The sequence below is a fragment of the Bactrocera neohumeralis genome, unplaced genomic scaffold (genome assembly GCF_024586455.1).
Source record: "Bactrocera neohumeralis isolate Rockhampton unplaced genomic scaffold, APGP_CSIRO_Bneo_wtdbg2-racon-allhic-juicebox.fasta_v2 cluster09, whole genome shotgun sequence".
In the NCBI taxonomy this organism is placed as follows: Eukaryota; Metazoa; Arthropoda; class Insecta; order Diptera; family Tephritidae; genus Bactrocera; species Bactrocera neohumeralis.
The window spans coordinates 23,035,961-23,062,323 of NW_026089622.1; the positions used below are offsets into that span (position 1 = coordinate 23,035,961).

Genomic DNA, 26,363 nt, shown 5'->3' on the forward strand with positions numbered 1-26,363 from the left:
AGGAATTTGTTTCGAATGTTGTATTTCTAACTAAATTTTTTGTGCGAATTGCTGCAGATGTTGGAAAAGGGGGACGATAATTCAGTTTTATCAAAAACGCAAGCCTATCTTGACAACTGGAACAAAGCTTTCAAATACGGTCGATATATCCTTGAAGACATGCCTCGTTCTGAACGACATTCGACCTCTTCAACTGAAGAAAATATTAAAAAACATGTAAGGAAGGGCTAAGTTTGGGTGTCACCGAACATTTTATACTCTCCCATGATAAAGTGATAATCGAGATTTCATTATCCGTCATTTACATATTTTTTTATTTTGCTGTAAAATTAATTAGATTAGTAGTTCCTGAGATATGGTTTTTGGTCCATAAGTGGCGACGCCACGCCCATTTTCAATTTAAAAAAAAGCCTGGGTGCAGCTTCCTTCTGCCATTTCTTCCGTAAAATTTAGTGTTTCTGACGTTTTTTGTTAGTCGGTTAACGCACTTTTAGTGATTGTCAAAATAACCTTTGTATGGGAGGTGGGCGTGGTTATTATCCGATTTCATCCATTTTTGAACTGTATATGGAAATGCCTGAAGGAAACGACTCTATAGAGTTTGGTTGACATAGCTAGAGTAGTTTCCGAGATATGTACAAAAAACTTAGTAGGGGGCGGGGCCACGCCCACTTTTCTAAAAAAAATTACGTCCAAATATGCCCCTCACTAATGCCATTCTTTGTGCCAAATTTCACTTTAATATCTTTATTTATGGCTTAGTTATGACACTTTATAGGTTTTCGGTTTTCGCCATTTTGTGGGCGTGGCAGTGGGCCGATTTTGCCCATCTTCGAACTTAACCTTCTTATGGAGCCAATGAATACGTGTACCAAGTTTCATCATGATATCTCAATTTTTACTGAAGATACAGCTTGCACGGACGGATGGACGGACAGACGGACGGACGGACAGACAGACATCCGGATTTCAACTCTACTCGTCACCCTGATCACTTTGGTATATATAACCCTATATCTGACTCTTTTAGTTTTAGGTCTTACAAATAACCATTATGTGAACAAAACTATAATTCTCTCTTTAGCAACTTTGTTGCGAGAGTTTAAAAAAGTGAAGGATATGGTGCTTGAAAATCGTCAGTCAAGTGTTAGAAAAATGACAAGGAAGTTCGACATTTTTCGTGAGTACGTTCGAATAATTTTGGTGGATATTTTGGGTATGAAACGCATTCTGGGTCGACTCGTCCTGTTAAACCTGATTTTTTTTCAAAAAGAGTACCATAAATAGGCCTCTTTGGACATGATTAATCGTGCGAAATCTGATCCTACATTCATGGAGAGCACTATGAGACATGGGTTTATATGTTTCTCATGCAAACAAGTCAACAATCATCGGAATGGAACCCATGCTAATGAAAAGTGGAAAAATCGTTGGTTTATGATATCTCGTGGGGATTACTTCGCAGGCGATAAAATAAATATTGTTGAATAATTAAATATTTCGTGCATAAGGAAACAGTCATAAATAATTTTTTAAGATTACTCACATACTGGCAGATATACTTAAACAGGTGGATGTTTATAAAAACTTTAAACTAAAGATGATTTAATACTTCATGTAAAGTATGTGCACGAAAAAAATTGGTCGAACGTATAACGTTATAAAACTTATGTTTATTATTCAATTTCACAAATATTTATACAAATTATACTTTATATATAGATTTATATGAATTCAATATATGGGTTGTCAAAAAAGTCTTGCGGTATTTTCGCTAGTTGGTAGTTCTAGTTTTATTCGTCGCATCGGGTCATGCTATACCTTTTCGGAAAGCTCATTTCTCATACCGCAAGACTTTTTTGACAACCCATATAATATTCAGGATATTTTTTTATAAGCAAATAACCGTAATTTAGACTTAACATCCTTCATAAGCGCTTGCACAGAATCCTTATTGAAGTCTTCAGTGACGTTTCGCCACTTATTCCTAAATTGCCTCTCATTTTGCTCTGTATATTGCGTCTTTAACATTTTCGCTTTAATAATGGCCCAATAAGTCTCAATAGGCCTGAGCTCTGGGCAATTCGGAGGGTTCACCTCTTTGGGAACACCAACCACTCCATTGTCATGGTACCACTTTAATGCAGTTTTTCCTTATGAAGCTTAATTAAAGGCAAACGGCGTTTTTGTAAGCACTCATTAACATACATTTCTTGATTTATTGTTCCATAACTTCTAAAAGGTTCACTTTTAAAGCCACACTGGCAATGGCCTTTCATACTAGACATTTTTTTGCGAATTTGTCAAGCTTTTTATTTTTAAATTTATCATAAACATTTCCCCTTTTGTTTGCTGTGTAAAATTGTCGCCTTCGAATTTTTTTAAAGTCCCTTTTACACAGGATTCATCGTCTATTACAACGCAGCTAAAATTAGGCATGAACTTTTCATATAATTGTCGAGCACGTCGTTTTGCCAAAACATGTTGGTTGTCATTGCGGTTTGGTGCTGCATTCACTTTGAACGAACGTTATCCATTTCGTTTGCGTACTTTCTGTACATATGAAGGTGACATTTGCACTTTTTATGCGACATCTTGTACTTAAAGTCCAGGATTTCGTTTCAAATAGGTCAACACTTTGCTATAAGTGGAGATTCAAATCCTTGTTTTCTGCCACTACCGGCCTTTCTATTCAATGATAAGGAGTCACTGTATCTCTTAAGTACGAAAAATATCGAAGATTTTGCAGTTTTTAATTTCGATGTCGCTGTGAGACATGCCTGGTTTTTTCAGCTTTTTGCGCAAAAGCGATTCGCGAACGTGTATATTCATTGCTGACAAATTTTACACTAACCATAACCAAAAACAAGTAAGGAAGGGCTAAGTTCGGGTGTCACCGAACATTTTATACTCTCGCATGATAAAGTGATAATCGAGATTTCATTATACGTCATTTACATATTTTTCAAATACCGTATTTTTGTAAAGTTTTATTCCGCTATCATCATTGGTTCCTAATGTATGTACTCGTATTATACAGAAAAGGCATCAGATGGAATTCAAAATAGCGTTATATTGGAAGAAGGCGTGGTTGTGAACCGATTTCACCTATATTTTGTACATGTCATCAGGGTGTTAAGAAAATATTATATACCGAATTTCATTGAAATCGGTAGAGTAGTTCCTGAGATATGGTTTTTGGTCCATAAGTGGGCGAGGCCACGCCCATTTTCAATTTTTAAAAAACGCCTGGGTGCAGCTTCCTTCTGCAATTTCTTCCGTAAAATTTTGTGTTTCTGACGTTTTTTGTTAGTCCGTTAACGCACTTTTAGTGATTTTCAACATAACCTTTGTATGGGAGGTGGGCGTGGTTATTATCCGATTTCTTCCATTTTTGAAATGTATATGGAAATGCCTGAAGAAAACGACTCTGTAGAGTTTGGTTGACATAGCTATAGTAGTTTCCGAGATATGTACAAAAAACTTAGTAGGGGGCGGGGCCACGCCCACTTTTCAAAAAAAGTTACGTCCAAATATGCCTAATGCGATCCTTTGTGCCAAATTTTACTTTAATATCTTTATTTATGGCTTAGTTATGACACTTTATAGGTTTTCGGTTTCCGCCATTTTGTGGGCGTGGCAGTTGGCCGATTTTGCCCATCTTCGAACTTAACCTTCTTATGGAGCCAACAAATACGTTTACCAAGTTTCAGCATGATATCTCAATTTTTACTCAAGTTACAGCTTGCACGGACGGACGGACAGACGGACGGACAGACAGACATCCGGATTTCAACTCTACTCGTCACCCTGATCACTTTGGTATATATAACCCCATATCTGACTCTTTTAGTTTTAGGACTTACAAACAACCGTTATGTGAACAAAACTATAATACTCTCCTTAGCAACTTGTTGCGAGAGTATAAATATAATGCAATTATGTAAATAATGAAGTAAACTTTGCGTGTAAATTTGATTTTACCGTTAGAAATTTCTAAGCTGTGCGGATTTCTATGTGACCAGTTTTTTTCGTGCACATACTTTATTAGATAGTAAAAAATTTTGCCAAATGATATTTATTATTTATTTATTATTAATTTGATGATTTATGTTAAGGGGTTAGGTGGGTTTCAGAGGTACAAAAAAAGTCATTTTTACGATTAATACGATTAATTTTTTAATAAAAGCAATTGCATATTTGAAAGATATAATATAACATATCAAAGATTAATATTTGAGCAATGTTTCCTGAAATTTTCGATTTAAAAATGCTGAAAATTCACCCGTTGAGACCTTATATCCCTGAGTGTCTCACAAAAAAGTGCGCTCGCCGTGGACAGTTTAACTTATTATTGGTTCATATAAACTTAAAAAAACTAAACATATTCCGTTATACATATATAAATCTCGTTTTTGAACAAAGAAAATAAAAAAAATTTTAAAATTTTCCTTTTTTTCAGACTTTTAATAAAAAATCTCATTTTTTGTTCAAATTTTTGCCATTTATTGGTAAAAAAAATAAGTTGTAATGAAACCAAAAAATTCTTCGTTCAATAACTAGATAATGTTATTTTAAAGATGTGTACACAATTTGAACTAAATCGGTCCATAACTTTTCGAAAAATCGTGCCCACTGACTTCAAAACCCAGTTTCGAGAAAAACGCGTTTAAAGACGTGGCACTTAGCCTAGCTAGCCTTGAGCGCACAAATTCTCACGGCCGTATCTCCGAAACTATTACTCGGATCAACTTGAAAATTTAGGACAATATTCTAGAGTTGTTGTAGAATTTAATAAGATAAACAAAAAAATAAATCGATTCTTTGAAATTTTCAAACCCACCTAACTCCTTAATGAATATAATTTTAATAATGCAATTTTTTTAGGGGACTTCCTTTAAATTGTAGAGATTTTAGGTGTTGTTGGTGGGAGCTGTAGGGAGAAAAATTTTTGAGAGTTGGGGACGCTATTGAAAAGTTATGGTGAATCGAACCGGATAAAACAAAATTCGCTGAAGCAACTGAAGGCCATCCCAAAAAGTGCTATGAAAAGTGCTTCGAGAGGACTGAAAAATCGTTACGTAAGTGTATTGTTGAATAATGACATATTTTATCTTTTATTTACAATTTCTTTTATTAGTTTTTTGTCACAATGTATATGTAAAATCATCAAAACTTACAGTGTTTAATTTAGTTCCTTCAAAAATAGCGGATTTTTTTTTTTTAATTTGTAGTGACGACATTAATATTTTACTAAAAAATTATTTTTAATATAATATAATTTTTTTGTGGCAATACTTAATTTTAAATTAAAAAACACTAATGTTAATTAAATTTTTTAACAAAAAAATCGTATTATATCTAATAATTAATTTGTGCTTTAGCGTTTATGAAACTTTTAACTCATTTTGGAAAGAGCTAAAATATTCGGCGACTATTGCTTTGAATCCCACTTCTTCTATTGTTTGGCCCAATTCAACCATTGTTTTGGCTTTCTTTTTGTGGAAGTAATATCCAAACTTTCCTTTAATTTTCCAGTCTCAAATGTGAAAATTAACGAATTAACTGACGGGAGGGAAAAAAATTCATTGTTTAACTGACTCTAATATTAAAATTGATTCTGATTTATATTTTGAAATGCATCTCATACCGTACCATATATTATTTCACTGTAGGAAGAATGCAATTTTCTGCGATCGTTCACAATGTCTGCGATGAGCTGCTTGATAACCATAAGGTCCAATAAGGTTAAACTTCGACTCGTCAGAAAACATTACAGAGTTACACTTAAATTTATTTTTAACCTGACTTAGTTGCTTTTCTTTCAACTTTTTGGTCATGAATTGTTTTTACAGGTTTTCTTCCTAAAATTCCCTATCATTACTAAATGATTTCTGCAAATCTGCATTAATATCGCCTACGTTTTTAAATCGGTATTGTAACTTGTTCTTAAGTTCTTCTGTTAAGCTAGTCGTTATTTTTCTTCCTGATGTTTTTTCCACACTAGATCGTCAGATTTACAATTTTTTTTTCAAAAAACGACGCACTGTTATACGAATAGACTTTATTTGAATAGCCAACGAAATAATAATAGCTTTTTGCGACAAACAAAACTGTGTTCGTTTAGGCATGATTTTGTTTCATTTAAAAGAAACACGAATTTCAAAAACTAATCACACAATGCTTTGAAATTAATGAAATGTATAGCAATACGTCTAAAACGTTTCCCTGCATAACAGCATTCCCGTTATATGGGAATTCAGACAATGCCGTTTGTAATAAATCTGTAAAACATACTTGCTGCGGCTTTTTTGTTACGCTGTGTGTATACATATACATAGATTCTGTCAAATAAGTACCCGGAATTTTTAAATAAAACATAAACAACTTATCAATCATCTAAATTTATTATATCCTCTTCAAAATAGGCCCCTATAGGCAATACACTTCTTCCAACAAACAATCCAAACACTGAAACACTTGTGAAAGCTATATTCCAGGATGGCCTTCAGTTCTCGTTGCGAATTAGTTTTGATGTCTTCAATGCTCTCAAAACGAGTTCCACGAAGTGGTAATTTGAGTTTTGGAAACAAGAAAAAGTCACACGGGGCCATATCTGGAGAGTATGGTGGTTGTTCGATGATATTTGTTGAATTTTTGTTCAAAAACTCGTTCACAATGATCGCTTTGTACGCTGCACAGTGGCACCGCTCCATACATTTCTTGGAAAAAAATAGGAGTGGTCGTACAACAATGAAACTTTGCAGAAACACTTCTCTGGACTAAATTAAGAAATTTTGAAAAAATCTTGGAAAACCGCCCACTGCCACATCCACCTCCCATATAACTGCAATTGCCAAAATTTTTATTTTTGGACCTAGGGACTTGAAATTCGGGACACTTCTTAATTGAGTTCTCCTGATGAAAAAAATTAAACTTAAACGCAAAGTGACGTTATTTATACCTTTACCTTGATAAAAATCCAATATAATATGCAATGTTTTAATTGAATAAGTAACAGGCGAAAAATTGTGCTAGTTTTTATTTGTAATATTATGCAAGCACCATATCTTTAACAATGGGATCTAGTTCTAAGGAAATTTTGTTCGAATGACGCCTTAAGCTACTTATGTAAGGATCCGAAGTTATAAGAATTCTGTTGAAGACATCAGTATTTGTGGAAATTAAAATCCATGTTACTAAAAGGGACGGTAATTGGCGGTTGTTTTTTTTAATTGAAAGTACAGACTCAGAACTTTCATTTTTTTATAGTAAGAGGGCTAAACAAGGCAAAGCACAAAGTTTTTTTCCATAAAAAAATGAAAAGTTGATATTTTTTAGTATAATTTTTGATAAATTATAGAAATTAGCTTACTTTGTCAATTTCAATAAATTTTTTTTTTTATAAACAAGTAGGTGCTATATTTTCACTAAAAAATTAAAGAAAAGCCATAGCTATAAACTTACACAAAAAAAAATTCTTTATTTGGACAATAATTTTAATCTGATTTTATTGAATAACTTTCCGTCGACTTCTGTTAGTTTTTTTAACTATAAAATTTCACTTTTTATAAAAAACCTTGTTGAATTTTTCTTATCCAAATATTTCTTTACAAAACAAAATTATTTAAGTTTTAAATTGGAAAGTGGAAAAATCCTATTTTTTCCGCCGAAATGCCACTTTGCGCTGGTGCATTATCGTGGTGCAAAATCCAACTGCTGTTCCGCTACAAATCTGGTCTTTTGCGACGAACATTCTCTCTCAAACGCTTCATAACGCAAAGATAATATTCTTTATTGACAGTTTTGCCCTCCGGTAGAATGAATAACACCACGAATATCGAGGAAAACGGTCGGCATCACCTTGATTTTCGATTTGCTTTGGCGCGGTTTTTCCGGTTTCGGCTCATTTTTGTCGCGCCTTCTTCTTCTTCTTCTCGTCCCTCTTTGAACGATTTATACCAATCGTAAACTTCAGTTTTCGACTTGGTTGAATCACCAAATGTTTTTTTCAACATTTCCAACGTTTTGCCACAAGAAATTTCGTTTGAAACACAAAATTTCACATAAACTCTTTGTTCAATATTTTTATCCATAGTAAAAATCGCAACGCCCACAAAAGGTTGACTTGTTCCTAATGACGCAGTAAACAAACTAAATGACACATAGCAATAAAAATTTACAGAATAGTGGCTGACAGTTGTGCCAACCTGGGGAAAAAAAAATTTGAAATATTCTCAGCGGGAAAATTATAATGAGAATTGCCGGGTACTTATTTAACAGTATGTATGTAACCCTATATCTATCTCGATTAGTTTTAAATACAAACAAGGTGAACAAAACTAATATACTCTGTAGTAACGCGTTGCAAGAGTGTAAATATGATATTAAAGAAAATGTGTATAAAGCAATAGTAGCATAAAATAACACTATTCGCAGTAAGACCAAATATTTGCCAATATATTTTTTAAATAATGTTTTTTCTCAAGAAGAAATATTTGAACTTTCCAATGAAAAATAAATTGTTTAAACGAAAGCAATAAAAGGGTGTAAACTAAAAGTTGTACCAACAATATTATAAACAATAATAGTTAGTAAATCAAAACCAAAATATAAAAAATATGAATTTGACGCATGATGGAAATTATTTAGTATCAAGCAAAAAATTTCAAACCTTCAGTAAAAAGGAATTAAACAAATTTTGATAAAACCTGTTAAATAAGTAAAAATGGGCTTGTTTCTTAAGTAGCAGAGACCACAAATTCCAGTAATGCACATAGAGCTGCGGTCAAAATATTTGCACTTCGCCGGTAATAAATGTTTGCAAATAAAATCTCGGAAACTGTTTAACTATCCAATCGTTACTATACTGAGTACAACGAACAGGATTATTAATTAATCACTAAGGAAAATCAGTATCAGAGAACGGTTTCCGTTGAGCGCAAAAATGTTCATGCACGATCAATACCCGAACTATCAGCACATTCGGCTCAAGCGCTCAAAATGGCATTCGTGAATGTTTTCGCCACTGAGCTAAATTCAGCTCAATTGCGGTAAATTCGTTTGCTTGCTGAGTTTATTCACGCTCGTGTTGAAACAGCTCTACTTAAGCGTTCGCTCATTCGGCTCAACAATGATCGTGTTGAATGAAAACAAAAACACAAAAGAGCAAACTCAACGCCTATGAGCAAACTCAATGGGTATGAGCAAACTCAACGCATATGAATAAACTCACTGTGCTTGAATAAAAGCGCCGTCTCCTTAAGCGATTTGCAGCACTTACATACATATGTCTGTCTAAATTTGAAGAATTTTTTGGCAAATATTTTAAAATATTGTTACAGGATTGGCAGTACATATGTAAATCCATTCCAAATAGTGTCATCCTCTTTAATAATTTCAGATAATATATTCCAAACATGGCTCCTTCCCTTATGTCGGGCTGACAATGTGTAGACGTTTGTACGTATTTTTTCTAAAATATCTTCTTGCTCCATATCGACGGTATGACAAATACATACTAAAATATAAGTTGTGTACCAAATTCTTAGTGCAATGCATGTGACACATAAGCTGATTGCGAACAAAGCATACAAAAACTATATATCGGGTGATTTTTTAAGAGCTTGATAACTTTTTTTTAAAAAAAAACGCATAAAATTTGCAAAATCTCATCGGTTCTTTATTTGAAACGTTAGATTGGTTCATGACATTTACTTTTTGAAGATAATTTCATTTAAATGTTGACCGCGGCTGCGTCTTAGGTGGTCCATTCGGAAAGTCCAATTTTGGGCAACTTTTTCGAGCATTTCGGCGGGATATTTTATCGACAAATTTTGTTCAGCGATGAGGCTCATTTCTGGTTGAATGGCTACGTAAATAAGCAAAATTGCCGCATTTGGGGTGAAGAGCAACCAGAAGCCGTTCAAGAACTGCCCATGCATCCCGAAAAATGCACTGTTTGGTGTGGTTTGTACGCTGGTGGAATCATTGGACCGTATTTTTTCAAAGATGCTGTTGGACGCAACGTTACGGTGAATGGCGATCGCTATCGTTCGATGCTAACAAACTTTTTGTTGCCAAAAATGGAAGAACTGAACTTGGTTGACATGTGGTTTCAACAAGATGGCGCTACATGCCACACAGCTCGCGATTCTATGGCCATTTTGAGGGAAAACTTCGGAGAACAATTCATCTCAAGAAATGGACCCGTAAGTTGGCCACCAAGATCATGCGATTTAACGCCTTTAGACTATTTTTTGTGGGGCTACGTCAAGTCTAAAGTCTACAGAAATAAGCCAGCAACTATTCCAGCTTTGGAAGACAACATTTCCGAAGAAATTCGGGCTATTCCGGCCGAAATGCTCGAAAAAGTTGCCAAAATTGGACTTTCCGAATGGACCACCTAAGACGCAGCCGCGGTCAACATTTAAATGAAATTATCTTCAAAAAGTAAATGTCATGAACCAATCTAACGTTTCAAATAAAGAACCGATGAGATTTTGCAAATTTTATGCGTTTTTTTTTTAAAAAAGTTATCAAGCTCTTAAAAAATCACCCGATACATACATACCAGAGAACTGCAAAACTCACTTTTTCCTTAAATCAGCTCATAAGCAAAAGTTTCTATTCAATTCCAATCACTGAGCGAAAGTGAGCTAAACATTTCGTAAAGTGAGCGAGCATGAGCTAAATATTTCGTGAAGTGAGCAAACGTGAGCAAAGCATTTCGGACCGAAGGCTCACATTGTACGCGAATGAGCGATTCGGCAACATGAGCTGATTTGTACTCAACGCTGTGTTTCGCTCAGTGATTGGACTTGAATAGAAACTTTTGCGTATGAGCTGATTCAAGGAAAAAGTGAGTTTTGCAGTTCTCTGATCAGTATAATACCTTATAGAAAAGCTGCAATATATAAACTGTCAACTACCAGAATCCCTCTCGGTTGAAAAAATAGCACCCTTAACATTTTTTAGTTAAATAAAGGAAAATAACAAAGTTGTATTCATCTAATTTCAAATGTCATCCTGGTCCAGATGATTTATATATTTATATCATTTATATCCAACGACAACGTTACAAATACTTTTGCAGACGATATGTCATAGAAGTATTTTATACCTTTTATGAGGACTGAATTGGGTGATTAATTTACAAATGCTCGCTTCACATGCGAAAAAATAGTATAATACAGATAGAAATTGTCTGATATGTATTATTTTAATTAAAACATAGTAAAACAAGTAAAGAAGAGCTTAGTTCGAGTGTATACCCGAACATTTTATACACTCGCAAAATTCAAGAACCTAAGTCGGGGAAATACTTTAAATTCTTATATTTGGGATATGGGTGTTAAGGGAAGAATTGAACTAATGGTACCAATTTTTGTCACCACGACATGTCATTAACAGAAAACATGCTCTTTGACTTTCATTAAATCATCCACACCTACATATTTGGTACCTGAGGAAATAAAAAGTAATTATTCGATTTTTACTAATGAGGCGAAAGGTGTCATGCCCATTATCCAATTTAAATACCGGTGTCCTATAAAGCACTTGTGTACCAAATTTCGTCAAGATATCTAATTTTTTACTCAAGTTATCGCTTGCACAGACGGACGGTATATTTATATATCTCTGTGACAACATGTTGCGAGATTATGAAAATTATTTTGAAAGTTAGCCTGCCTTACTTCGAAAGCAATTAGTGCACCATATGTAAAAAACATTATCCTAAATATATAAATAAGGGAAATTAAAATGCAAACCTTTCTCTTTATTGGACTTCCTTTTAAAATTAAACATAAAACAAAACCTACCAAATAACCCATCGTATATTTATATACCGCGTTTTCCAATAGGGATGATATAATTTCTAAGTGTAGTTTCGGCTATTTTCAACGTTTACAAATGATTCAATTTTATTATCAAAACAAGAAAAAACGTTAACTTTGGCTGCATCGAAGCTAATACACCCTTCACAGGTGTATTTCTTTCGATATTACATTATGTTATAGATGTGTCGAGTTTGTATGTAAGCTATATGCTATAGTAATCCGATCTGAACAATTTTTGCGGAGATTATGTCATTACCTTAAGCAGTAATCCATGTCAAATTTCGTGAAGATATCACGTCAAATGCGAAAGTTTTCCATACAAGAACTTGATTCCGATCGTTCGGTTTGTATGGCAGCTATATGCTATAGTGAGCCGATCTGAACAATTTCTTTCGATATTACATTATTTCTGTAAACAATAACTCATAGCAAATTTCGTGAAGATATATCGTTAAATGAGGAAGTTTTCCAAGCAAGCACTTGATTCCGATCATTCAGTTCGTATGGCAGCTATATGATATAGTTAACCGATGTGAACAATTTTTTCGGAGATTACATTGTTGCCTTAGAAAATAATCTATACCAAATTTCGTGAATATATTTTGTCAAATGGAAAAGTTTTCCATACCAGCACTAGATTCCGATCGTTCAGTTTGTAAATAAGCTATACGCTATAGTAAGCCGATCTGAACAATTCTTCGTATATTACATTTTTATCTTAGAAAATAACCCGTGCCAACTTTTGTGAAGATACATTGACAAATGTGAAAGTTTTCGATACAAGAACTTGATTCCGATCTTTCAGTTTGTATGGCAGTTATATGTTATAGCGGTCCGATATCGGCAGTCCCGACAAATGAGCAGCTTCTTGAAGAGAAAATGACGTTTGCAAAATTTCAAAACGATATCTTAAAAACTGAGGGACTAGTTCGTATATAAACAGACAGACAGACGGACAGACAGACAGACGTGGCTAAATCGACTCACTCTTTATAGGGTCTCCGATGCTTCCTTCTGGGTGTTACAAACTTCGTGACAAACTTAATATACCCTGTTCAGGGTATAATAATCGTTCTCCAATTGCGACTTTTCATGTGTTTCAAGTGCCAATAAGGCACTTCCGTTCGAAGTAATGAAAATATTGTTGTTGTTCAGGCAGGTCTTGTTGAAGACCGCAATTTTTTGATTACAAGACGTTCTCAAAAATTGGGACCATCTCAAACCACAACCTGGTGAATTTTGAGAAAAGATTTAGGATTGCATCTGTATAAAATTGTTCTCACTCGACTGAAGCTATTTGACCGCCGTAAAAAGCGTTGTGTATTTACTGATTTTGCTTTGGAACAACTTAAAAACGATAACGATTTTTTTAAGAAAATCATCTTATCAGATGAGACTCACTTTCATCCACAAATCATTCATGAACAACGATTATATTCACCTAAATTGACAGTTAAGTGTGGTTTTTGATCTGGTGGAAATATCGGTCCGAACTTTTTTCGAAATGAAGCTAGTGACACCGTTATTGTCAATGGAGAGCGATATAGATCGATGGTAACCAACTTTTTATGATCGCAATTAAAGGAGTTGATCTTGATAACATCTGGTTTCAAGAAGACGGGGCTATTATTGTGAGACAAGTTTGGAGATTTGATTGTTTCAAGAAATTGTGATTTAACACCATTAGACTACTTATTGGGAGGTTATTTGGAGTCATTGGTCTTTAGCAATAAACCAGGCTGTCTTCAAGCTTTGGAAGTCAATATTAAACTCGAAAAACTCGAAAAATGGTTTTATCGGATTCGATCCTACATACAAAAGAAGTCGTGGAGGTCATTTTAAAGTTGTTATATGCTGAACTTAATTGTATCGATTGCACTTCACATTAAATAAAAAATTTTGAGTTTACTTAACAATTAGTGTGTTTTTTTTTTAAGAAATCGTATAATTCTTATTGGAAAAGCATGTATACATATGTGAAAAGGAGAATTGATATTTCTGTTTATCAATAGTATAATTATCCTAAGCCTGCCAATTCGCAAAGAAGCAATAAAATCAAACGGCTTCATTTTCGTACGGCTCAATCCGCCAACTCCATACAAAATAACGTATGAATCAGTTGCGCTTTGCTATTTTTAAATGTATAACCTAAGCTTTTCGCTTTATAATTGTGTAAATGGTATTAAAAAGTTATTTGTTGAAAGTTGTATCCTAGTATGTGCAGTTAATACCTAAGCAGACATCACATTATTAATAACTTTTATACAGATTTATCACATACATACGCGTTAAGTGGACATAAGAATTTATACTAGTTTGTTTTTTAATAAATTAAACTTTTTTTAATATACTGAAGATACTTGACTTTTTAATATATGTAGAAAAACAACCCAAAATATATGGTTGTCTCGTCAACGCAATATGCAAAACACAAGTGCAATGCAGAATATTCGTAACGCTATTGCGTTAATTTGTACAATGTATAAAAATCATGAATACAACAAAACCGTATTTCATACGAGTAAGCTGTCAAAAATATGAGGGTTGTTTCGCATGCATTGCATTGAAAATATTTAAAATGAAACGTTTGCCGATAAAGTAATTTATATTAACGGGTGATACAAGTAGAGATACTTTTTCCAATCACGCGTGAGTAGTGCCAAGCTGTCTTGTTGTTTTTGTTCAGTTTGTTTGGCATTTCATCATGGAAACACTTACGCCTAAACAACGTTTACAAATCGTGCAACTTTAATAAGAAAATTCACGTTCTGTAAGGAATGTGTTTAGCGCGCTTCGCTCAACTTATGGTCAAATAATCGGCATACTGAGCCAATCTCGAGACCCAGTATTCATTACTCAATAATGATCAACCGAATAGACCACATGCAGCACGCAGTGAAGTTGCGCAGTTCGCAGCAACTCGGAACAACATGGCCTATTTTATGTCGACATCTTAAGAACCGAAGCCGCTTAACCTTCCCAAGCGACATCTCTTCGCTCTTCAAAATTGCCGCATTTGAGACGAAGAACAAAGAAGAGCTGCCATTTCATCTGGAAACAACATCGTTTCGGTGTGGTTTGTGGGCCGTAGGAATCATTGGCCCGTATTTCGCGACCGTTTTCGCGCCATAATAACCTACTACATTTGGTTTCAACAAGACGGCGCCACGTCCCAAAACAGCGCATCAAATGGATTTATTGATAGAACAGTTCGGTGAGCAGATAGTTTCACGTTTTGGGTCGGTCGATTTGCCACCACGATTGGCCACCAAGATCGTGTCATATCATACTACTAGACTTTTCCTGTGGGGATATGTAAAGTCTAAAGTCTATGCGGACAATACCACTTCAACATCATGAGTGTCTTTCACTAGTTACCAGTCGAAATGCTAGAACGAATTATCGAAAATTGGGCTCAACGGATGGACCATCTGAAACGTAGCCGCGGCCAACATTTGGGAGAGATAATCTTCAAAAAATAAATGCCAAAGAATCTTCTTTTGAATGATAATAAACATTCCTCATTAAATTTGAATATTCTGTGATTTTTTTTAAGTAGGAAACCTCGAAATTGATCACCCTTTATAATTAATATATATAATTAATAATATTTATAATTAATTTTTCTTTCCATTTTAGCTTTCTCAAACGCCTAATAAATGCATTGCAAGGCATGAACATATGTTTTAAAAATACTTTGCATATTGAGTTTACGATAGCAGCCAACGTCACAAAATTAAACTTGAGTAAATTCTCTTATGATTTCATATACGTATGCTATAATATTACCTACCGGTAGATTAATATTATCCTGGCATTTTGGAAATGTGCGCTCGTTTTTCGTTATTCTCTTAATTTTATTTTCCTCTTTGTGCTTTCCATCCCGCTGTATATAGCTGGTTTTATCGCTGAAAAATATAAATACATATAAATAAGAAACTTAATACAAATTAGTTAAATACCAATTTTTTTATTTTTTGAATATTAATAATATGGAACGTGAGGAAATCCTTTGAATCTAGCGCCCCCTGGTGGCGCCATCTATATGTCGACTGGTGCGTTATCTGCTATCTTCATTGATAGTCCAATGAGAATTCATGACATTTCATCGATTAGAAGTGAAGTTATTGCGTTTTAAGTGTCAGTATGTTTGTGTTATCGGTGCGAAAATGAGCTTCGAACAAAGAGCCAACATTAAATTGTTTTAAAATTGGTAAAACTTTTACCGAAATTCAATTGATGAAACAAGTTTATGGCGATGACTGCGTATCCCGTAGCAGAGTGCGCGAGTGGTACAAAGTGGTCGTGAGGACATAAATGACGATCAACATGTGGGCCAATCAAAATCTGTGATCACCGAAAATTCCATCGAAACTGTGTGTGAATTCATCAAAAATCAGCCGAAATCATGATTGAAATTCATGGAAATGGAATTGAACATCTCCAAAACCTCCATTTATTGCATTTTCACCGAACATTTGGGCTTACGAAAGGTGTGTGCACGGTTTGTTCCGCACAAAGTGACTGACGACCAAAAAGTGTGGGGTTGTTTTTCAGGTCATTTAAATGAGCCATTTTATCATATCAATGATATAATGGATAAATTCATGTATAACAAGTAAGGAAGAGCCAAGTTCGGTTGCAACCGAACATATTATACTCTTGCTTTTTAAACCTATTAGAGGGTGGGGCAACTCCCACCTTTTGAAAAATTTTCGCCCACCGGTGCCCCTTGCTGTACCAAATTGCTTTAAATCTTAATTTAGTGCTTAGTTATGGCACTTTAAATTTTTTCGGTTAATCGCGCTTTGTGGGCGTGATAGTGATCCGATTATTCCCATCTACGAACTCTAAATTTTTTTGTACTAAAGACCCACATACCAAGTTTCATTAAGATATTTCAGTTTTTACTCAAGTTACAGCTTGCACGGACGAACGGACAGACAGACAGTCAACCGGATTTAAACATTTTTCGTCATCATGATCATTTATATATATGTATATAATTTATATATACACTGGTGGCCACATAATTTGGGACAAAATAATGTTGAATAAAGCACGCGTTTCAGTTGAATGTTTTTACCACTAAATTTTCGCCTAGAGACCCACTGTACATTGCAACGGTATATTATAACTCTGTACAAAAATGTAGCATGTGTTTGAGTGACAAATTTAGACACTTTTACTATAATCCGGCGGTTTGATGAATTTATTGTATTTTGAGTGTGCTGGTGCTTGGTCACATAATTAAGGTCACCAATTTCTTTTATCGAATTTTTATTATTTTAACACAAAAACTTGCGGTAAGTTGTGTAAATCATTTGTATATTAATTAAATATTGGAATTCAAATAATAAAACTGTTAGTCATGGGTCGAAAAAAGAGTTGTACTCCAGAACTGAGGAAAATGATTATTTACAAGTACGGGAAGAATAAAATGTTCATTAGAGCCATAGCGATGGAGCTTTTGTGCTCAAAATCAATGGTTCACAATGCTTTGATCCATTACGGAAGTACAGGGAATAAAATAAGAAAAAAACTACCCAGAAAAACTACTTCAAAGGACGATCGTGTAAATTATAGAGTAAGGAGAATTTTCAAAATTCTCGACACGATAAAGGATCAACTCACCAACGATGTATCAACACGAACCATCAGACGTCGTCTTCTTCAAAATGGGCTACAGGGTTGTATCGCAAGAAAAAACCCGCACGCGTCAAACAAAAACTTAAAGAGTCGTATTAAATTTGCAAAGGAGCATATCGGAAAACCCTTAGATTTTTGGAAACAATTACTGTGGAGCGATGAATTCAAGTTTAATTTGTTTGGTTCAGATGGGAAACATTTTGTTCGACGCCCGCCAAACGAGGAATGGACCAATATTTACATAAAGATATATTGTAGAGGACAATATTTGCAGAAGAACACATGCCTGAACCATACATTTTTATGCAGGATAACGACCCCAAGCACACTGCTTGGCTTTCGTCCGAAAACATTGCGGTTTTGGATTGGATAAAAGAAAACGGAGTGTCCTTAAATATGTGACCACCAGTGTATATCATTTATATCTATCTCGATTAGTTTTAGGCGATACGTACAACCGTTAGGTGAAAAAACTATAATACTCTGCAGCAACTGAATGCAAAACTATGAAAATATTCTTCAGAATATTATGTTGCCGCATGCTTAAGAAGAAATGCCTTCAAAATGAATTAACGACAATGGCCTCAAACACTATGCTATTTATTTAAAACAGTAGTTTGTTGATAACAAGATTAAGGTTTTAAAGTGTCCCGCAAATATAAGGACGTTTTATTCATGCAAATAAAGGAAGAATGGAAAGCATTTCAGACGACACATTAAATAAGTTAATTGAGTCCAAGCCGGCTGGTTTGCAACTGTATTGAAAAATAAAGAATAGGCAATCAAATATTGAAAGCCATTTTTTACCACTTTAGCATCATTTAATGCATACTCTATGGTTCTATTCATTTAAATACCGACAAAGTAAATACTGTGTCTTAGTTTCGCCGCACACTGTATATAATGTGTTAGATAGGATACTTTTTATTTAAAAAAAAATGCCACGAAGGTCAAAACAGATCTGTTCGAAATTCGTCACGGACCCGTGCAGCAAAAGTTGCAGGAAATAAAAAATATGTATTCAGCTCACGGAGAGCTGAAATAACATAAGCAGGGCAACAAAATGTGTTGAGGTCAACGGCAAAAAAGACAAGCTAAACAACGGCAACCAAATCGTCAAAAAAATTAGTAATTAGTGTTGAAATAAAAAAAGAGATAAAAAACAGTTCAGTTCCGTCAAGCACAACTCCGCTGTTACTATAAAAAAGCATAGGGGCAGGGATTACAGACTGCAAAAATGAAAATATTAAAAGAGTGAAGAATATGGTGCTTGAAAATCGTCAGGCAAGTGTTAGAGCGATAACAAGAGAGCTCGACATCTCTCGCGAGTACGTTCGAAAAATTTTTGTGGATATTTTGGGTATGAAACGCGTTCTTGGTCGACTCTTCCTGCTAAGCCTGATTTTTTTTCGAAAAAGAGTACCATAAACAGGTTACTTTGAACATGATTGATCGTGCGAAATCCGATTCATGGAGAGCATTATAACTGCAGAACTTATGCAAACAAGTCAACAATCATCGGAATGGAACTTTTTCAGTCGATCGAAGAAACAAAATTCGCTGAAAGCCATTCCAAAAAGTGCTTATGAAAAGTGGAAAAATCGTTGGTGTATTACATCTGGTGGGGATTCCTTTGAAGGCAACAAAATAAATATTGTTGAATAATTAAATATTAGATGTATAAGGAAATAGTCAAAAATAATCTTTGAATTTTTTTAATATTACCCACATATTGACCGATATATATAAACATGTGGATGTTTATAAAAAAACTTTGATCGAAACTATTAAAATCATTGGATCCTTGGTTCACTGGATATTAAGCCATAAGCCAACAAATATTACGTACTGTGAGCGTCAAAAATAAGTAAACAGCAATTCTATCAATATTAAAATGTTTACTAGTACCACGCAATCTTTAAAACAATAATAAAAGTTTTATAATAGAATTCAAGGCCTAAATTATAAAAGTTTAACTTAGTATTAATAATAATCAAAAACCAAACACAGCCAAAAATAATTCACTTAATTTAAAAAGTACTCTCGTTTTTTCACGTCAAAAAAAAAAGTAAACAGAGTTCTGTAAAGTTAAAATCTATGTACGTAAACTAAATTAATATTCATTCTAGTATTTTGTTTACTTTCCTTTGGACTTCTGGACATCACTTATTCTTCTAGGCATGTATTCTGCAAAAAAAATTTTGTAAATTCTGGGGAGATTTGGCTCCATTCTTCAATCAAAGCCTTATTTAGGTCGCCCTTACGTGAAATGTTCTTCTGCTTGATTTTTCGGTCAAGGTGCTCCCACAGATGCTTGATAGGATTAATGTCTGTGGTCTGAGGAGGGTTATCCAGAGTTTGGTGTTTGATATAACGGCTACTCAGTAACAAATTTGGACTTGTGTTTAGGATCGCTGTCCTGTTGAAAGATTCAGTTTACTGATAGGCCTAATTTTTCAATGCTTTGAGCAACGTTACTTTTTAAAATGTTGAAATAATCCAATTTGTTAATCGTGGACTCATTAAAAACCAAATTCCCAACACCAGCTGCTGCCATAGACCCCAGACAATAACCGAGACCCCACCGTGCTTTACATAAAAGGTTTTTTTTTTGGATCGCCAAATTTTAGGAGGTTTTTTCGGCTCGAATATTTCGAATTTACTTTCGTCCGTATAAAAAATGTTTTCCCAGAAGTTTGCAGCCTGATTTGTATATTTTTTTGCAAATTCCAAGTTCATCTGTTGATTCGCCTTTGATGTATAGGTCATTGGTTACTGGTTTACCCGATGTCTCCGCCATATCTTTTGATATTAGAACAGCGTTTGAAGCTGGTTTTGTTTTTACTTCCCGTACTATTGATCGCGCTTCAGTGTCAATAAGGCGCTTTGGTCGGCCCGGTCGTGGCAAATTTTCAAGTCTGATGTTTACCTTGTTTATCAATAATTTTTTTTATTGTGCAATAGTGTCTTCCAACTATTTCTTTGAGTTCGCGCAAAGATTTACCTTTTTTATGCAAATCTAATATGATTTTTTAACCGTTTCAGTGGTTGTTCGCTTACATTACAAATTTTGATATTTTAACGACGTAACCTCAAAAAAGAACAATAATGATATAAAAAAATATGTTTTACTCCACTCACTCTCTGGGATAGTAACGGTTTACAAAAGATATTTGGCGCTTCCCCGAAATAAGTATTAAAAACAAACAAGGGTTGTTGCCACTGTTTATTTTTTTTTTGACGCGAAAAAATGGCAGTATTTTTAGTTTAAGGGGTCAAGGGTAGTCAGAGGCACGAAAAACTGAGAATTTTCAGTATTTTTTTTGCTATTAAATCGTGTTACTTTACAAAAGTAGTAATATGTGTTGACTTGAAGTCACGAAAATTAAAAAAAAAAAATATTTAATTTCCAAAGTTATAGTTGTGTTGACCCGACCCAGTTCCAAAAAAAATATACTTACAATAGGACAAAAAAAAAATAATTTTTTAAATAGATAAATTTTGCAAAAAAATCGATTTTTTAAGACATTTAATTGGTTGATTTTTTCCCAAAAATTTAGACAAAAATTTCCTGAAGCCGCCATTTTGTTAATTTTTGAAAAAAAAGAGATCCTTCGATCAGGCCCGAGTTTATTATGTATTCTAAAAGCTGTATAAATTTCATTAAAATCTACTGAGCGGTTTTCGAGTTACAGTTGTCACCAGTACAAAAAACATAGTTTTGAGGAAAACGGTTTAAGGTTTCACACTAGCGCTTTGAAGTGCCCGAGCTATCTTTGTTATTTGTCGAATAACTCAAAAACTAATTATCGGATAAACGTGAAATTTTCAGAGAATATTACACTTAATGAAAACGCAAAAACAATAATAATTTTTTGAAAATTCTACCCCTAACGCCTTAAGTGAATTATTTTTGGACGTGTTTAGTTTTTGTTTATTATTAATACTTATCTAATGACTTTCTTTTGTATTGTAGTGATTTTAGGTGTTGTTGGGAGAAAAGTTTTTAAGAGTTGGGGACACTATTGAAAAGTTATGGTCAATCGAACTAAATAATTTACGCGTGAGACCGTATACCTTGAAGGCACTATTTGTTCAAGGTTACATTTCGATAGTTTAATTTGTGCCTGATATACATATGTATATGTATTTGTATTTGTAGGGTATGCGTGAGCCAAAATGAAATATATGTCGGAGCGGTAGTGTTTTGTGTGTCAGTGTACATGCGTATGTCGGAATGCTAATATTTTGTAGGCAACTGTATGTGCCACAGCGTCGTTTGAAGTAGGCGACGCATTGGCGACGTATGTATATCACGGTACTATAGATTATAAATAAGCATAGTAGCAGGAATATAGAAACTGTTACTGAGTGAGGTCTGATCGTATTCTGCGAACAGAGCGAAGAGAGGCAGGAACCGTTAGCTACTTTTATGGAAGGCATACACGCACCAATTATTGTACCAATTTCATCGAATTGTACAACTGATTGTTACGTATGTATATGGGGCAGTTGTATGAGTTGTACCAACTGATTGGATGAAAATCAAATTTTTTTGATATTTTGTCAAGTTGGTTGTGTTAGTTGGATCGTGATTTTGCCATTTTATTTCGGCTGTCGAAGAGAGCGCGTGATACATACATATATAATAAGTAAAGCAACAACTTCCGAACTCATGTTTAAGCAACGAAGTGAATATTCAAAATGAAGTTGCCCTCAAAATTGTATTAAAAGTTGTGTTGTATGTAGTGACAAGGGCAATTTCTAGCCCAACTCAATCCAATGTTGTGTGTATGCCATTAGTGCAATGAAGGGGTGCGATGAAGATCAGAACTTGCTGTGCTTAATAAAAATGTGAAGTGAAGTTATTATACTAAAGGGAGATAAAAGTGTTAATTGATACAAAAAGAATACAAATGTTTCTGAACATTTTAACAAAATAATTTAAATTTTAAGTGTGCTTAAATCGGCTGTTAATAGCAGCCATTTCTATTTACCACAGGATAACGACCCAAATCACACAACTTATCTTGTACGTGCAGGGTTGTTATGGAATTAAAAATAACTCCATAGGTCCAGCAATCACTAGACATTAATCCTATTCAAAATATCTGGAACTATTTGGAAAATCATATTCGAAAACATCGAATTTCTTCAAAATAAGGCCAAAAAAACTGGATCATCGACTTAGTGGGTCAAAATATCCGGAAATAATACTAGAAATCGAGTGGGGAGCATGCGTCGACGTCTAGGGACAATAGTAATAGCAACAATATGTGGGTCAAAAAGCGTTAAAACTATTGTAATTACTATTGATTTATACAAATAGTCATTGGTTTACGTAAACTTTCTTGATATTAATCTTTGTAATTGTCAGCTTTCACATTTCCAAAAAACATTTTAAACAACGCACTCCAAGGCACTCCAGGCACTCGAGGGTCGTATTTCATTTTCATTGAGCATTTTCTCAAATGTTTTATCTTTCATTAGTTCTCTTATTTGAGGACCCACAAATATGCTATCCTTAATTTTTGCTTCACTGAATCTTGGAAATTTTTGTTTCAGATAAAAGAACCTTCAACCATTTCTGTCCATTGCCTTAACAAAATGCTTCATTAAACCCAATTTAATATGCAAAGGTGGTAGTAATACCTTCTTGGGATCAACTAGAGGTCCACTGGTAACGGTTTTTTGTCCGAGAGTGCGTGCTTGACGTACTTACCACTGCCTCCGTACATAATAACTCTCTCTCGCACGACTGTCCCATTTGCAAAGGAAGCAACAATATTTCGTATATCCTAGTTGCATTCCAAGAACTCTCATATTCTCATATGATTCCTTTATATGAAGCGCATGAGCTAAAGGCACAGATTGATATTTGTTACCGTTATGAACCAATACCGCCTTTAAACTAAGTTTAGAGGAATCAATGAATAGACGCCAATTACTTGAATCATATTTCTGTCCTAGTACGTTAAACAAAAGATTAGCTTCTGAACAGTATACTAAATCTTCTTCTTGAAGAAAGCATTTTGTGGGCTCTTTCTGACTTTTTCTGTAAAAAGTAATATTTACATCAATTTGGAGAAGGTTCTAACCTTTTAGTCTGGATGCTAAAAGTTCGGACTGCGATTTTGAAAGGTTTAGATCTCGAACTAAGTCATTAAGTTCGCCCTGTGAAATTAGATGCGGCATCATTGGACATCCTGGTAAATCAAATAAAGGATCGGTTGTCATTTCCTCTGCGGTTTCTGTAACATCACTTGAAGAGCTAATCGATTCTAGTTCTTCATAGAGACTACAAGATTCTGGTACTTTTGGAATAGGAAGTTGTTCACTGTGTTTGACAGGACTTTGACAGGACTTAAGGGGGGAGTAAGGTATTTTTGTTTTTTTTTTGCATTTTTTTTATATTTTATATTAATGTACAATATCTTAAGATTACTCTGTGAAAATTTGAGAGCAATTAAAGCAAATTTGACGGAGATATACACTTGTAAGTCTCCACCCTCCGATTTGGTTGTGAGCGTCTGTGAAACTTTAAAGCGTTTTTCCCACAACTCACGTTTTCATAACTTCAAAACTACTGCACCGATTACTTTTTAGTTTGATATGCTTTAAAAGCGTGTTTTTTAGTTTTTTTAAACTATATTTATTTTTAATTTTTTAGTTTGATGTGAGATACCCAAAATTTGTTAAAATATGAACTATGACATGTAGTATTGGTTAAGTAAATCGATATTAGACAACATTTAATATCTACTCTTAACCTTTAATTGATTATTGTTATATTATTTGCGACCAAGTCTGTTATTTTTCGTTTGATTGGATACCTAATATATTCCTGATATTTATAATGTCCTGCGGGAACCAAAAAAGTAACGGTACAAACTTGGCTTAATTCATTTCTATTGTTCTTGACTAGCACTTATAATTCAAGTGGTCGACCAGGAAAGTAGGTAACCTAGGTAGGTGGGTTGTCTCATTTTTTCAGGTAGAGAGGTTCAAATATTAGGTAGGTAGAATATTTCTTTGTGTATTTCAAATTTTTTTCGAATTCTTATTTTATATTGAAAGAATCTATTTTTTCTTTAATGAGATTTACCAATATTGTGAAATATAAACGAATATAACTTAAATCGTATTCTCCGCCATTAGATTCGGTGAAGTTTAAAAAAAGGAGTTTTGTATTGCAGTTGCTTTTCGGAGGCGTTTTGAAAACTAGTATCTGCATTTTTTTTACTACAAAAATTCTATTATAAGTATTAATTTTTTTATTACCTAAAAGTCACATGTTTTGCATTATTTTATATTACATATCTATATAAAGTATACTTTCTTTAAGGATATACATACATATGCTATTCAAATGTCACCAAAACTAGTTTTATATATGTAGATGTTGCATACTTTTAAGCGCATTTTTTGGTGGGCTGCTCAAAGTTACTATCTCCTTCCTACAGTGTCGCTAAAATATTCTAGGTTTCAGTACCACTTAAAAAAGTTACAAACAAACATATATACAAGTGAAGCTAATAAAAAAAATAAGAAAATCGGTCGAGTAGTTCGATCGGAATCATGTCCGCCAGAAGTGTGTTTTGAAAAAAACGCGTTTTAAGCTTGAGGTGTGCACTCCGAACGTCGCGCGGTATTATTACGAAACCTCCCAATGGTAAAGTGGGTTTATACATTAATCCTAAGCGTGTAGGGGAACAGAAAAAAAATTACCCTACTGACCCCTTAAGGTACTCTTTGGATAATAAAATAATGTAACAATATATCTATCGCGTGGCAATAGCGTTCACAAAAAATGTAACATTTTGAGAAAAATTACATTTTTTCTTAACCTTTTAAAACGCTCTAGCGGCTTTGACCTAGGTGGGTCAAATAAACTGCACCGGTTAGGTAATTTAAAGAGCTTTCAGGAAATGTATAATTCGTCCCCAAGGCCCCAACGGGGGCGTGGCAATAGGCGAAAATGGATTTTCACCATGTCCTCCCTTTTGTTTCACTACAGTTGGGGGGTATGAGGCCGGGGGGGATCAAAACCATTTTGCGAGTTAGTTCACCCCTGGGGCTATCAGGAAAGACCTCAACCTCCCCTCTATCCCTACCAGGGGCGTGGCAATAGCGTTCACAAAAAATGTTACATTTTGAGAAAAATTACATTTTTCTTAACCTTTAAAACGCTCTAGCGGCTAAAGTATTTGACCTAGATAAACATACAAACCAATTTGGACATGTAACGAACATAAAAACAGATAAATCAACCGTGCGAAGTGATAGAAACATACCAAAGTTCTAATATTTTCATACAAAAAATATGCACTTCAAAGACGTACGACTGTCGCGTTCTCGACCATGGAAATACCCATATCGATTTAGATATAATTATTCCCAATTTTCTAAAAGCTCTTTTAAATTCGTCTCCTAACGCTCTTCGTCGTCTTCATTACACTGTTCGTCAGAAGGTTTGTCCCAGTCCATCTCCAAAATCAGCTGTATGTCCTCATTACACAGCTCTTTTCGTGCATTCCTCATTTTAATATTTGTAAGACCTAAACGCCCAAAGTTGCTTATATCCGTAAGCAACTTGCACAAGCAAAAAAATCTAGCGGTACAATAGAAAACTAATTTCAATTCTTTCACTTGAATTTTTTTCTTTCACTATTTGTTCATAAAACTGTGTAAATATTTTTTTCAAATTTATCTTTTTAAGTATTTTAATTATTTTTTTATAATATGCTTCAAAACTTTCGCACGACCGACACACTCAACTTCGCTTCGAATAATGAGTCATAACATGATTGATCATGACGCATCCGTTATGTTATTTTTATTTTGGTATTCCCCGAATTCAAATTGATCAATAAA

The 26,363-nt window shown here is 34.2% G+C and overlaps 1 protein-coding gene across 3 annotated transcripts in view; it reads right to left on the reverse strand.

Annotated features, from left to right (window-relative positions):
• LOC126764062 (eukaryotic translation initiation factor 4B-like) overlaps positions 1–26,363 on the reverse strand; it is a 112,311-nt gene that overhangs the window by 41,076 nt on the left and 44,872 nt on the right. For all 3 annotated transcript variants that reach the window (XM_050481820.1, XM_050481821.1, XM_050481818.1), the window contains exon 4: positions 15,634–15,748. In XM_050481820.1, coding sequence (XP_050337777.1) covers positions 15,634–15,748 — 115 coding nt within the window. The remainder of the gene's footprint in view (positions 1–15,633; positions 15,749–26,363) is intronic.